The 13,606-nt window shown below is 37.7% G+C and overlaps 1 protein-coding gene across 2 annotated transcripts in view; it reads left to right on the plus strand.

Annotated features, from left to right (window-relative positions):
- The window catches only part of LOC138006833 (nucleolar protein 14-like), a 48,167-nt gene that overhangs the window by 5,348 nt on the left and 29,213 nt on the right, over positions 1 to 13,606 (plus strand). The window contains exons 5-17 of one of the 2 annotated variants that reach the window (XM_068853426.1): positions 470 to 543; positions 1,191 to 1,259; positions 3,679 to 3,771; positions 5,027 to 5,131; positions 6,497 to 6,580; positions 6,976 to 7,044; positions 7,288 to 7,370; positions 7,740 to 7,807; positions 7,949 to 8,167; positions 10,065 to 10,138; positions 10,310 to 10,361; positions 12,147 to 12,189; positions 12,948 to 13,035. In XM_068853426.1, the coding sequence (XP_068709527.1) occupies positions 470 to 543; positions 1,191 to 1,259; positions 3,679 to 3,771; positions 5,027 to 5,131; positions 6,497 to 6,580; positions 6,976 to 7,044; positions 7,288 to 7,370; positions 7,740 to 7,807; positions 7,949 to 8,167; positions 10,065 to 10,138; positions 10,310 to 10,361; positions 12,147 to 12,189; positions 12,948 to 13,035 (1,121 nt within the window). The remainder of the gene's footprint in view (positions 1 to 469; positions 544 to 1,190; positions 1,260 to 3,678; positions 3,772 to 5,026; positions 5,132 to 6,496; positions 6,581 to 6,975; positions 7,045 to 7,287; positions 7,371 to 7,739; positions 7,808 to 7,948; positions 8,168 to 10,064; positions 10,139 to 10,309; positions 10,362 to 12,146; positions 12,190 to 12,947; positions 13,036 to 13,606) is intronic. The other variant, XM_068853427.1, reaches the window with a different exon arrangement.

Here is a 13,606-nt window from a genome sequence, read left to right on the forward strand (position 1 = left end):
CATGTGGTCTCTAAAGTTCAAATTCGAATCAACAATTTGGCTTTTTACTTCCATCAACTGCATTTACTGCAACAGCAGTTCATCATAAGTGGATCAGAATTGGGTCTTGTCGTACCTCATTGAACTGGCTTCAGGTTTGGCCAAAAGGGCAATAGAACAAACAAAGATAACAATGGATTTAGCACTGACAGAAAACAATAGGAAGTACAACACTACACAGCCAATGAAATATAGTTTTCAACAAGAGGTACATGTACAACCCTCAGAATAGGGTGAACGCAATGTTGAATGTGAATACTTTCACTGTTCCTCTTCAGTGATTGATAGTTACTGTAGTGGAAAACAAAATTATTGATTAAAATCCTGAACTTCTAGTATGCTTGTCCTTGTTGATGAAAAGGACAGTAGACCATGTACTGTACACTATCTTCTTAGACAAAAAATGTTAATGGATTGTTCACTTCTGCAGCTGAGGATGTGAAAGAATTGCATTTTGGTGGATTCTTTACCAAGAAAAATCCAGATGAAGAGCAATCTGATGTGGTGAGAACCATAATGATCACAATAAATTTAGTTTGAGGCAAATAGTGAGAGAGGCCACAAATGAATTTCTAAGCAAAAGCTTGGCACCTTATTACCCATCAAAGTAATAATGATTGATAAATGGATTGATTTAACAATTGTCAATATTCCACTGGTATGGAAACAAATGAAGCAGAGTTATTTTTTCTTGACTATGCAATTTGGAGAAAGGGGTGTAGAGTACTAGGGAGGGGCTCCTCAGGTCACATAGCTTGTTCAAATAGAAAGTGGCCATTGCCTGACCTCCATACCCACCTTATTTTGTTTGTTTAGGACTTTTACACCAGTCCTGTTGTTGGCATAATAAAGTTGTTTGTGTTAATCACTCACTGAAAAACTATGTCCCCATTAACCCTTTGACGTCCAAACCGGCCTAAACCGGCCAGACTTAGTATTTTACTCTGTCTAACGCCAGATGATTTTACTCGTCAGTGGGGAACCCCTGGGAGTCAATGGGTTAATAATGGTTAAATTTGCGTGGTCCAGCATAGAAAAGCATTGCTCTAGATAATAAATTACTGTTCTTATCATATTATTGTTATTGTTATTGTTATTCAAATTCATTGGCATTTGTTTCACATAATTGTTTTACTTGTAAAACATTACAGAATGCAAGTAAACATAGGAGCAAGAAAGAGATAATGGAGGAAGTTGTTGCAAAAGCCAAAATAAAGAAGGTAAATTATTTTTCCTTAAAGCGAGCACACTTTAAGTTGATGTAATATATAATTCATCCCTTGTTCCCCTCTCAGGATAAAGATGTACAGTGAACAGGGTTAAAACTCAGTAAATGTACAGGAAAGAGCCCCAACGACAATCAGTTCTGCCTCTACAATTATTGTCACATTCCACATTCTGGTAAAAATTATTTCCCTCTTGTCTCTCAATTTTTTTAACCTTTTCAAATTCCTTTTCATACATCGTACATGTATTATATCCAGGTATACATGTAGCAATGTCCACAATATTATTTAAGTTGTTTTCTGACCTGTTCACTAAGATGATATCAGACATTCTTGCTTCAACAATGTTATCTCATTGAATGTTCATATCCCAAAGTAGCTTCACTTCACCAATTTCCAAGACACTTCTTGGTACATATTCATACCATTTTTCCTTTCTTTCCAGCTGGTACAACTCTCACAATTTCCAATGTACAAACTTTGCCACTTTGTCATGCCGTTTTTTATGGTCCTTCTGTGCCAACTTTTTGAACTTGCGCACTAGATGACACACACTTTCTCTGTTTTGCACACTCAATCTACACAACGGTAACTCAGCTGTCTGATTAATGTGATGTGCTGCAATTAGTCCTGAGAGCCTGCTCCTGTGCTGTGCAAATAAGTTCTTCCGTTTGAACCTTCAAGAGGATGTACGAAAGGTCTGAAAGAGGAGATGGAGAGTTTGATCAATGTTGTGCGAGTTTTTTCACGGGACATACATGTAAAGATGGAGTTTGCTAGACAAGTGTGCTGTGTTGGTGTCAAAGCAGCAGTTGAAGGTGTCCTTGTGAAGGAATTTTGTTGCCCGATGTTCAAGTGATGGGTGAGGTTGACGAGGGTGGGTATAAGTAGTTGAGTTTGTTGAAGGATGCAGATATTATGAAGGAGAAGGTGAAGCAGGAATATTTTATGAGGGAGAAACTGGTGGCGAGGTTGAAGTTGTACAGTGGGAATTTGATTAGGGTGATAGATGCATGGGCTATAGGTGTAGTTAGGTACAGTGCAGGGTTTTTTTTTTTCATTGGAGTGATCAGGAACTGAGGGTGATGGATGTGAAGACAAGGAAGGGGTTGCCGATATTTGGGGCATTTCCCAAGAAGGGGTGTAGTTTGGTTGTACATGAAGAAGAAGGATGGCGGGAGGGGATTGATCAGTGTGTACAATACAATAATACAATACAACTTTATTTCACTACGCTAGCCACACACAACAAAAGCTGGTTTCCAGGTGGGGCGTAGGTAAACACGTTACAATAAAGTATATATATATATATATATATATATATATATATATATATATAGATATATATATATTTAAAATAGAAGTATATTACATAGAATCAGTGTGATCCAATAGAAAGCATGAAGGGCGAGGACGCAAGTTTGCGTTTGAAATCAGAAAGTGATTTTGCGGTCTTTGCCTCATAGGGAAGATTATTCCAGAGCATTGCACCACTATACTTAAGGGTTTGAGGGTGTGAAGTGTGGTATAAGGAGGTTCCAGATGAGGTGAGGGTGTCAGAGGATGGAAATGTGGAGATCTGGTGGGATAGGAGCATTGAGACAACACAGAAGATGGACCATAATCATCCAGACATTACTGTTGATTTCGCGGTGTCTTGGGCTAGGAATGTAGTGACTAAAGAGGATGAGAAAATCATCAAATTTCTACTGTCCCGTTCTCTGGCAACGGAAATCGAAAGTTGCATAGAGTGTTGATAGAGATTGTGCCGTTTGTTGGTGGTTGGCGGGTGTGGTGTCTTGTCAGTTGGAGGGTTTTTGAAAGATCTTGGGATTCCAGATGTGTGAGGAGGAATGCAGGCTTTCACAGTCATTTGGACCACCCTAATCCTCCAGAAGACGTTTAGACTGAGGCTGAGCAGTGAGCAGTGTTTATGCCTGCAGAGTGAATACCATCTATTTGCAGGTTGTTCTGTCCACAGAAAGTCAAGATTTATCATTGTTATTATTTTTGGCTCTCAGTGAAATAATACCTTATGGGTCACGACCTGATATAAAATAATTTTAAAATACATTTAATAATAATAATAATAATAATAGTAATAATAATAATAATAATAATTATTATTATTATAATAAGGCTGCCAACACTGTTAAATAGTGCTCAATACACAAAAGTGTAGAGCTAAATCGTAGAAAGGTGAGGCAAATGAAACCAACACATGATTCACTGTTACTCCGAGTTTCGTGCTTACACACTCATCATTACATGTATGATACTGTCTGATGAGTGCGTAAGCATGAAACTCGGAGTAACAGTGAATCATGTGTTGGTTTCATTAGCCTCACCTTTCTATAATACACTTATGATGCACATACACATATTATGATGTTAATGGTTTCTCTAATTTTAGCATGAACGACAGATGGCCAAAGAGGAAACAATGACCATGACTGAAAAGCTGGACGAAGACTGGAGGACTGTCATGCAGCTTGTATCAAAAAAGGTACAGTGTACTTGTACATTAAAATTTACCATTTGTATATCTTTGCTTCTCAAATGGCCTTAAAAATGGCAGTTTGGCAGAGTGGTAAATTAATTAAATATGCTGTTCCTAGGTTTTAATAACTTTCAATCTGAAAATCAACTACTATTGGACATTGTTATGTTATTCCAAGAACAACTTTTTGTTTGCACTCATAGATACTATTCTTTGATTGCACCTGACATTATGGCAGCCTTGCTTGTGGAACGAACAATAGCAAAAAAGTCTTTTGGGAATTTGACTCTATTATCCAGTAGTACCAGTATAATATTATCTATTATCCATGAGTACCAGCATGCATGGACTGCTTAGAAGCAGCTGCTATTTGCGCCTGTATATGCTTCCAGTCCGCTGGGGGTAAATTGATCATTGTAAAGTGCCTTTGAGACGTTAGTGATAAAGGCGCTATGTAAATGCACCACTTTACTTTACTTTACTTTACTTTATCAAGCAAAACTTGAGCTACATTTTTATACAATTGTTTTGACACCAACATGGCCATCTTATCACATGAGTGCAATGATCAAAGAATAGTCAACTGGTCTGCTACCCACTAGTTTGGATTCTTTAAAAAAAAAAAAACTTACGATCGTAAAAACTATTGGGTTTAGTATCAGTAATTTGCTATCCTAGTTAAATTTCTAAATTAAATTGTTTTTAATCATTATCATTGTCTTAGTCATCATCATTATAATTTTAACAAATTGATGTCAGTTTTTTATGTGTCTATCCTGTTATTGATCATGAATTTTGTTATAACATTGTCAAAGTAGCTGTGGATCGCCGAGTGGATCCGCAGACTATGTTGATAATGTTATGACAAAATTCATTGTCAATAGCAGGACAGACGCATGAAAAACTGACATCAGTTTGTTTTGTACAATAACAAAAAGGCAGAGGGGTCAAATTTAAGTCAAAGCACGAGAAGAACGCGAGACAAAAATGCGAGAAACTTCAATCTGACGTAAACTTCCTGACATGTGTCTACCAACCTATAAAACCCTGCAATCCCATGGATACTTCAGTGGCCAGTTCCCTTTGATTATTAACTAACCTTTCTTCAAAGCCTAAAATAGCTTATGAAATTATTTTATTTATTGGGAAGTAGTAAGTTGTTGCATTAATTTTGTCTTGTCTCCATTTCATCTCAGTCTCAACAGGGCTTTGTCATAATGTATTTTATAATGTCTAATTATGCTAAATTTTTTGCTCACAGCTTCTCCAGCAGGATCCTAAGAAAAGACCTAACAGCTTGGAACTTTTAAAACAAGAAAGGGAGGCTGTAGATTCTGTTAATGTCCAGCCTGGAATTATTCCTCCAGTAAGTCATTAGGGTGGTTTTTTTTGGTACTGCTCAAGCAAAATAATCACAACAATTGGGAAAAATAAAATTATAGAGAATTTTTAGAGTTGTGTGCATAGTTACCTGGTCTATGGATGAAAGTGAGGCTAGAAGTGACCTTGTTGTGATAGAAACCTCACTGCTTTTCTTATGTAAATGCCAACTAATTAGCATGAGAATAACATCATCAATATAAGAAAGGCACAGAGGTCTGTATCATGACAAGGTCAACTCCAGCCTCACTTTCATGTAAAGGCCAGGTAATTAAGCAAGTAACTATAATACGGTCTTATTGGAGTTATACTGTACGCAGAAGTTTCAATAAAATTAAATAAGTTGGCGTCTGTTTTGAGTGGAGCAACCAATTCTATCAACAAGGGGCCTCATGTCTCCTTTCTCTAGGCTGGGGGTCTGTGGGAATGCCATGCTGTCAGAGTTGAAATAAGTTTTAATCTTAGGTTTGAAAGAATTTGCCTTGGCCAAATCATACATGTAGCTGACTTCTCTGAGTGAAGTAGCCAAAATTAATAATGCTTTGCACCTGCTGTTTGAACTTATTGAAACCATTGTTTACTGTTATATTTTGAGAAGACAGTTATATTTCCACTTGCTAATCCTCTGGGAATTGGAAGATGGCATTGACAGTACTTGTTGTGTAAATAGCAACCTTCGGATTGGAGTACGAGAATGACTAGGAGTACGAGTTTTTGAACTGGGCACTCGCATTATGTTTAAAGAATGAAAATTTTTTACATGTGCATGCTCAGAACTTGAACTCATAGTCATCCTCGTACTCCAATCTGAAGGCCACTTATGTTAAAGAGCCTGCAACATTTAACAAATTGATGTCAGTTTTTCATGCGTCTGCCCTGTTATTGGTTATGAATTGCATCATAACATTGTCTTTGACAACGTTATGATGAAATTCATTGTCAATAACACGACAGACGCATGAAAAACTGACATCAATTTGTTTTTTACAATAACAAAAAAGCAGAGGCGTCAAACTTAAGTCAAAACATGAGAAGAACGCGAGACAAAAATGTGAGAAACTTCAATCTGATGAAAGCAATATCACGTCATCCCCGCATAAATTATTTAGGTGTCTGTCCGCTTATTGACAATAAAAATTAACCAATGAACACGCGAGAATTTTGCAGTCATTGTAAAAACTATTATTGCACTTCTCAGAGCAGTGCAGCACAATTGCATTGTCATCAGTTCCAGCCTCTTTTAAGCTTGAATTTTCTTTTTGGGCTTTCTTCGCAACTTCTTAAGTTGTTAACTGCGATGATTTCCAACTTCCATGTTTTGTTTCTCAAAATTTTCATTTCTTGTTCAAAGGGACCACAAACTCTGGTGACAGCTTCCAAGGCTGATGATTATGATAGAGCTGTCAGGGAACTTGCATTTGAGCTCAAGGGGAAAGTGAGTTTGTAATAATTGACCAAATACAGAGTATCCAAATAAATTTATTATTGTCTTTGAATAAATTTTGTTTAAGACTTACTGTAACAGTAACTGCAAAGCAACAAGGAAATACACTGTAGGATAAGCTACATGTAGGCTTTTTTTTTTCCATTGGAAAAACTTCAGCTTAGACCAGGTTGTGTTAATTTAAGACTCAATTCATCAAGCCGGCCAATTATTTAATGCCTACTTTTGTCAAGATAAAATTGTTTTTCTATGTATCAGGTTTGTCAGTTAATGCCAGACAAAACGTTTTGTGCTATCTTATCCCAGCATTCATGTTATTTTGTCTTTAAATTAGTAAATTCCAGGACAAATCTAGGTTGATGAAATCGGTTATTATTACTCTTAAGGCAACTGACAGGTTAAAGTCAGAACAGGAGTTAGCCAAGGAAGAGCAAGAAAGATTGGAAAAACTAGAGGTATGAGTCACTTGTTTTTTTATGACAGGGGTGTCGATGTTAGGTGAATTGAGGCAAGGAAAGAGAGACATGATTATTAGATGCTTTAAGGAAACAAACAAACCATGAAAAAAGAAAGAATTTTTCCAAGGAAATAACAGAACTGGAGAAACTAGAAAAGTAAATGTTCCTTGGGATTGAAAATTATTAATTTTTGCAGTTATGGTGAATTTTCATTGAGTTGCATTTCTGTCGTTGGTTTAGCTTCAGAGGCAGAGGAGAATGAATGGATTGCCTGCTGTAGAGAAAAAAACTAAACATGTGTCTGCTGATGATCTTGGTGACAGGTAACTGATTGAATGTAGCATCAGGCATGGCTTGATGCTGCTATGGTTGGTAGAGTGTTGAATGTGAGCCACAAAGTCATTATTCAAATCCCAATAAATTATTTGAACTCTCCTGCTACTAGCCCTGATGAAGACACTAGTACTAGTGTCAGAACATTGGGTCATTATTCTTCAAACTAGAATCACATCAAACCACATCCAGGCCCAAAAGTTTGTTTGGACTTTTGAGAAACCCAAGCCAGTTCGTGAGCGATAAAAGAGGCACCTGACTCTATTACCCTGGGCAGTGATACAATGGATTTATTTCACCTTGTGTATTTCCTTGAATTCTATATTTCTTTCTTTACTTGGGTATTTGTCTTTGTTTAGCTTTACTCCCGCTGAGGATAACAGAGTAATGATGTGCTACCAAGATGGATCAATGATAAATCTTATGGGTGAGATTATACTCAGTGCTCAAGTTTTCGTAAAACGATAACTTATATAATAAAATTAATAATATTCATGAGCTATGGCACAAAAAAATAGTCTAAATTTTTTCTTTGCAAGAATCGCAACACATAATTTTTGTCTTCTAGATGAAGAAGGTGATAACGAAAGTATTGCTGGTGACAATTTGGATGATGAATGCAAACAAGTTGACATTAGAGGAAATTCACGTGAACATGATGAAGAAGGGAGTGACACCGGTCATGATGATGATGATGATGATGATGATGATGATGATGAGAAAGATGAAAGCAGTGGTGATGATGAAAGTGGGGAAGAGGATAATGGCTCTGACATCGAATCTGATGGTAAAATGAGTTTTCTGTTTTGTTCCACCTTTAAGGGTTAAGAGAGCATTTCATGCTTAAATTATGCATTCAATAACTGAGATGCTCATTTACGTGCTTATCATACACAACTTTCACAATCTGAGGGAAAATGTTATTTTCAAGGGAGTCCAGTCTTCATCACGTCCTAGCCTTGTTTTCTATGTCAAATCAATTTATTTTCTGTGTCTGTTCTCATTCTTCTCTATATTAATACTGTTTTGTAATCACTCAAGAGAATTAAGTAGCTTGTATCTTAAATTAGGGCGAAAATTCTTCTTGACGTCCTTCAACAAGGCTAGTCTTCCTCAGGTCCTACCGAATCTGATCTTTGCTTTTTATATTTGAAGCGTTTTCTCAGTTTTGTCGATGTTGTTACTGTTTTGCCAGCACTCAACACCCAAGGTTCTCTACGTGCCTGGAGTTTTAAGTGATTGCAATTTTAGTAACAGTTCCTTCGTGTTGTACTTGTGTTGTGTCGACCTGCACATAATCTATTTTTGCACTTACGGTTAATTTTTTGCTGAAAGTGATTTCTGGTAAACCTGCGGTTATCTTTAAGTATGTATCGTAAATTTGTTATTCATGATAATTATTGTTCATGTGAGGCTTGTTAGCATTTCAAAGGGGCTGTGTCATGGCAGTACAGGCAGTAAAGTTCATTTTGTGTAATTTTACTAATTGTTCTAATTAAACAACACAAGCAAATCACATCTTCGTGACGAAAAAAAGTCTGTGGAGCATAGTTTCAAACAACAGAGATAAACTTTGAAAAACTGGTCGGTGAGCTGAGCAGTTTTCAAAAGCGCCAATTGCAATCCTTTTTAATCTTTTCAATTTTCCACTTCTCTGCGTCCTTTTTCATTTCCTGTTTTATTCAAACCTAATCCGTCAGTGTTACAAATAGTAATTTTTACATTTCATAGTATTTGGTTGTCAGTTCCCAGTCGCTAAATTTGGTTAAATTTCATAACATAGCCCAGGCAATAGCATTTTTTGGTCGCTGTTAATGAAAGAACTTAAAACTTTGGGTTTTTTCCTCTGGCAAATTTAGGATTATCTCCTTCAAAACTTATAAATAATTCATGAGCAAAACAGCCTCTCAGGTCATCGATAAAATGTCACGTGCATGAGCATTAAACCCGATAAAACACTCCTTGTTAGAATTCTTTATATAAGGCATAACGTCGTGTTCTTAAACCCATTACCAGAAACCCATAAGGGTTGAAACGTGTAACGCGCGCTCACAGCTTCCGAATATTCAGTGCGAACTGATTGGTTGAATGTTTCAGTGCTAAGTACCATATTTGGAAACCCCTCGCTCTTGTTGTTCCAAATATGGTACTTAGCAAATTGAATATTCAGAAGCTTGTTTCCCAGTACACAAGGGGCCGTTACACGTTTCAACCTTTATGGGTTTCTGACATTACATAAATGCTTCCGAATTCCTTTGATATTTTTTAAAAGTGACCCAGCAAACTCGAAGTTTTAATCAGTCGGTATACAAACTTCTGTGACATCTCTCAGACAATACACGGCCTATACATGAGTGCCATATGAGCGGGCCGTATTTTTAGCATGGTTAGGTTTTTTTTCTGAATTCAAAGATCAACAGATGTGGTAAACTCGAACCCATTTTCAGGCTTCTTTCGCAACCATAACTGCATCGATCACTTTCACTGAGATCAACATACTCTTGCAATTAAAATATATGACAAATTTTATATATTCTTTCTATCGTAACCTCGTTTTCTTTTGCCGTGTTATGAGTTACGGGTTCTTTTCGTTTTCCACTGAAATGATTGGTTTTGTAGAGTTTGTCCCTAGTACTTTTACACCAGTGGATCTAACAAAAACATTACTTAAAACTTTTCTTTAGTCAGCAATGATGAGATGGAGGAAGATAGAACGCAGAGTAATATTCGAAAACAACAGGAACAAGAAGAAAAGCAGGTAAGACTTAAAACCTCCTTTTATGGGAACATTTCAAGGCTCTTGTCCTTTTATTATATTATTTTTTCTAAAAATAGTAGGATTGGCATTCTGGTCCCAACAGTGTGTCTTTGATTCCTATTTCCATGGTCTTGCTCATCTTCTCTTTTTTTCCTTTTTAATTTTCAAAAGAAGCAAGCTGATGTTGAAGAGACAAAGAAAGAGCTGCCTTTCACATTTAAAGGTGAATATGAGACTACATTTGATGTACAATTGTACATATTTACCGCGCACCGGTGGCTCAGTTGGTTGAGCACCGGGCTGTCACGCGGGAGGTCGTGAGTTCAACTCCGGCCGGACCAACACTCAGGGTCTTTAAATAACTGAGGAGAAAGTGCTGGCTTTGTAATTACATCTGCAAATGGTTAGACTCTCTAGTCTTCTCGGATAAGGACGATAAACCGGAGGTCCCGTCTCACAACTCTTCAATGTTCATAATCCTGTGGGACGTAAAAGAACCCGCACACTTGTCGCAAAGAGTAGGGCATGTAGTTCCCGGTGTTGTGGTCTGTCTTCTGTGTTGTATCATGGTTGGGAGGGTAAATGCTCGGAGATATTAGCTACACCAAGCTACTCTAAAATCCGAGGGTGAATAAAGATATATGATATGATATGATATGATGATGACATACCTTCGAAGCTATCATAAGCCTAAGCCCTCTGCACCTCGGATGGTCATTTACGAGAATAGTGCCACTCGATCAAACTTCATGAGGTAAAGGTCGCTTATAGGAGCTTATGCTGCACAACTTAACTTTGGCGGCGCACCAAAACGTGCCGATGATGTATTAACCGCAAATCCAATGTACTGGGTTGCTGCCTTTGATGAAGCAACGACTTACAGCAAGCACAAAACATGCATAATTTGATATTGACGCCCGAGTCGGTGAGGCTGAATTAGCAGAGCAAGTGGAAATGTCCTTTCAAGAAACACCTTTAAGCATACTTTGCTTCAATTGTTCCAGCGGATAAAACCGGAGATGGAGTTCTTTGGATTCGAAGCAATTTCATTAGCGACAGTGTACTGCTTTCTCCTAATACGGAAGTAATATGCCATCCAAGCTAACGCTTTTTAGTTGTCACAGCAACCAAAATTCTTACACAGTTTTGTCAACACGACTTGATTTTGGACATTGTGGAAAAGCGCCTCGAAATTTCACGAAAGCAACGACCACAACTAAATCCGAATCAACAGCTTTTCTTTGGGTTTCCATGATATAAACGGCAGAGCAGTAGGTCGGTCGAGCGGCACGATCAACAAAAAGGTCACGAGAGATTTAGCCGCGCTCCGAGAACGCTTAATGTTGTGGAAATATCTAAGAGAATTCACTGCCGTTGTTGCAATTTCTACTTCTCTACTGCTTCAACTCTTGAAAATGTGAGCGGGCCGACTTATATCGATTGAAACTACGAAACGTTCTTAAACTTTTTAGGGGAATGCAACTTTTGTCGTGGGTAGCTGAAGTTTCCTACAAAGAGCTGTTTTTTTTTATTATTTCATATTTTTCATAAACGACCACAAATCGCACGAAACTAAAAGAAGGCTTAGCGTTAATGTACCTCACTCATTAAGCCCTTTCCCCAGGGCTGTTGTCATTGATCTAGTGATGTCTGCTGATAGCGTTTAATTAAAACGACACTCAAGTGCGTTCTTGAAAGCAGTTTTTTATCGTTTTTATTACGGTAAATTTGAGACAGTTTTCAGTTTTAATCTTGAACAGTTGTTTTAGGGTGCGTTCGATTGACCCTATTCCGGAATAAGAATACGTCAGTGGCGTAATTTAAAATGGCAGGTCTGGTGTTTTGAAGCAACAAGGATAATAAAGATATGTTTAAAATACCATTTTAGGAGTTGTTTGACGATTTTAATGTGAATCTTCGTAAAAACGAAGGATTTTTATTCCGGAATACGGTCAATCGAACGCACCTTTAGTATTATATAAGAGTTTCCTTTTCTTTGAAATTTTAGCACCCGAGTCATTTTCTGAATTCAAGCAACTCGTCAAGGACTGGTAAGCGACAAATTTGTTAATTAAAATGCCCCATTCTAATTTGATCCTCATGCAACTGTTTATAGAAGAATACCATAGTCTCGTAATATACTTGCAACGTCTACAACTGTAGTGAGCCCCTTTTGCATGAACTTGCATTATGATTGGTTAATTTGATGGAAGGAGTTTGCTGTGATTGGCTAAGGTAAGGATTTACTTGACCCGATTGGCAAGCGTTTAAGATGGCCCAAATCAGTTTCAACAATTTTAATAGACTGTCTCTACAGTTTTGAAATTGTTGAAACTGGCTTGAGTCCTCCTAAAGTATCAATCAGCAATAATCGTTGGCAATCTTTCTCATTCCGTAATTACAGCGGAGCTCCGCCCGCTAAGGCGCGTCGGTAAAAAAATATGGTAGCCCATCTCTGCGAGAAAATTAGGTTTAGGTCACCGTACGACCGTACGTCCACCCCTCCATGTATGCCAATGTGGGACTCGGTGGTGAAACCCGCGTTTTTTGGCGGGAACATCTTTGATATTGCACATACATGTTATGGTTAATTGACACCTGTCAAAACAAGGTATCCGCTGACCAGTATCACGTGACCATATCGTTTAAAGCTCATCGAAGTCAGCTGGTTTTTTTATTTAAGATGACCGTTGACCTGGTGTTGGTTTTTCGATTGGATCACAGGCTGAAGCCAGGTTAATTTATTGTAAGAATGAACAACACGGGAGCTCCGCTTTTAGGCTTGGCTGAATGTATATATTACTTGCAGGTCATATAAGGAACAGTTGATAATCATTGAAAGAATCAAGGCATGTCACCACCCTAAGATAACGCCGGACAATAAACCAAAAATGGAGGTGAGCAGCAAAATAAGGTCAACAGAAAACAAATTCCTTGAGTTTGACATCGGCGATAATATCGCTTGGAGTTGGCAGTGAATTCAAGTAAGTTTATTAACCAAAATAGGTAATGTTGCTGCTCTGGAATAACAATGTTATTGCCAAGTTGTACAAATCGAAAACAAAAGACCGAACAACAGAAACAATGGTTTAGCCTAGAAGTTGCTTCAAAAGAGCCTTGTTTACTTACCGCCGTCTTGTTTTTAACCAGAAAATGTACAATTTATTGTAAAAGTGAGTTTAAAAAAAATGGATGGCCACCAGTTCCTTATTTGGTTAATGAACATGACCGCCATTTCCTTTTTTGGTATCAATAGAGTGTTTTCACGTGACGTCACGGCGGCCACCTTGGTGTGGAAGACCTTAGACAGCAATGACCAGAACCAAGGTTGCTGACCAGCGGTTTTCGTTAAAACAATGGTTTGCTGGGGGTGCTCAGTCTCACGGGCTCAGAAAACCTGGTTGTGGTCATTGCTATTGTTTTTCCGTTGTTGGTGTACCTAAACAAAGGAATGGCGGCCATGATGGT

Source organism: Montipora foliosa, chromosome 6, assembly GCF_036669935.1.
Source record: "Montipora foliosa isolate CH-2021 chromosome 6, ASM3666993v2, whole genome shotgun sequence".
NCBI classification, from domain to species: domain Eukaryota; kingdom Metazoa; phylum Cnidaria; class Anthozoa; order Scleractinia; family Acroporidae; genus Montipora; species Montipora foliosa.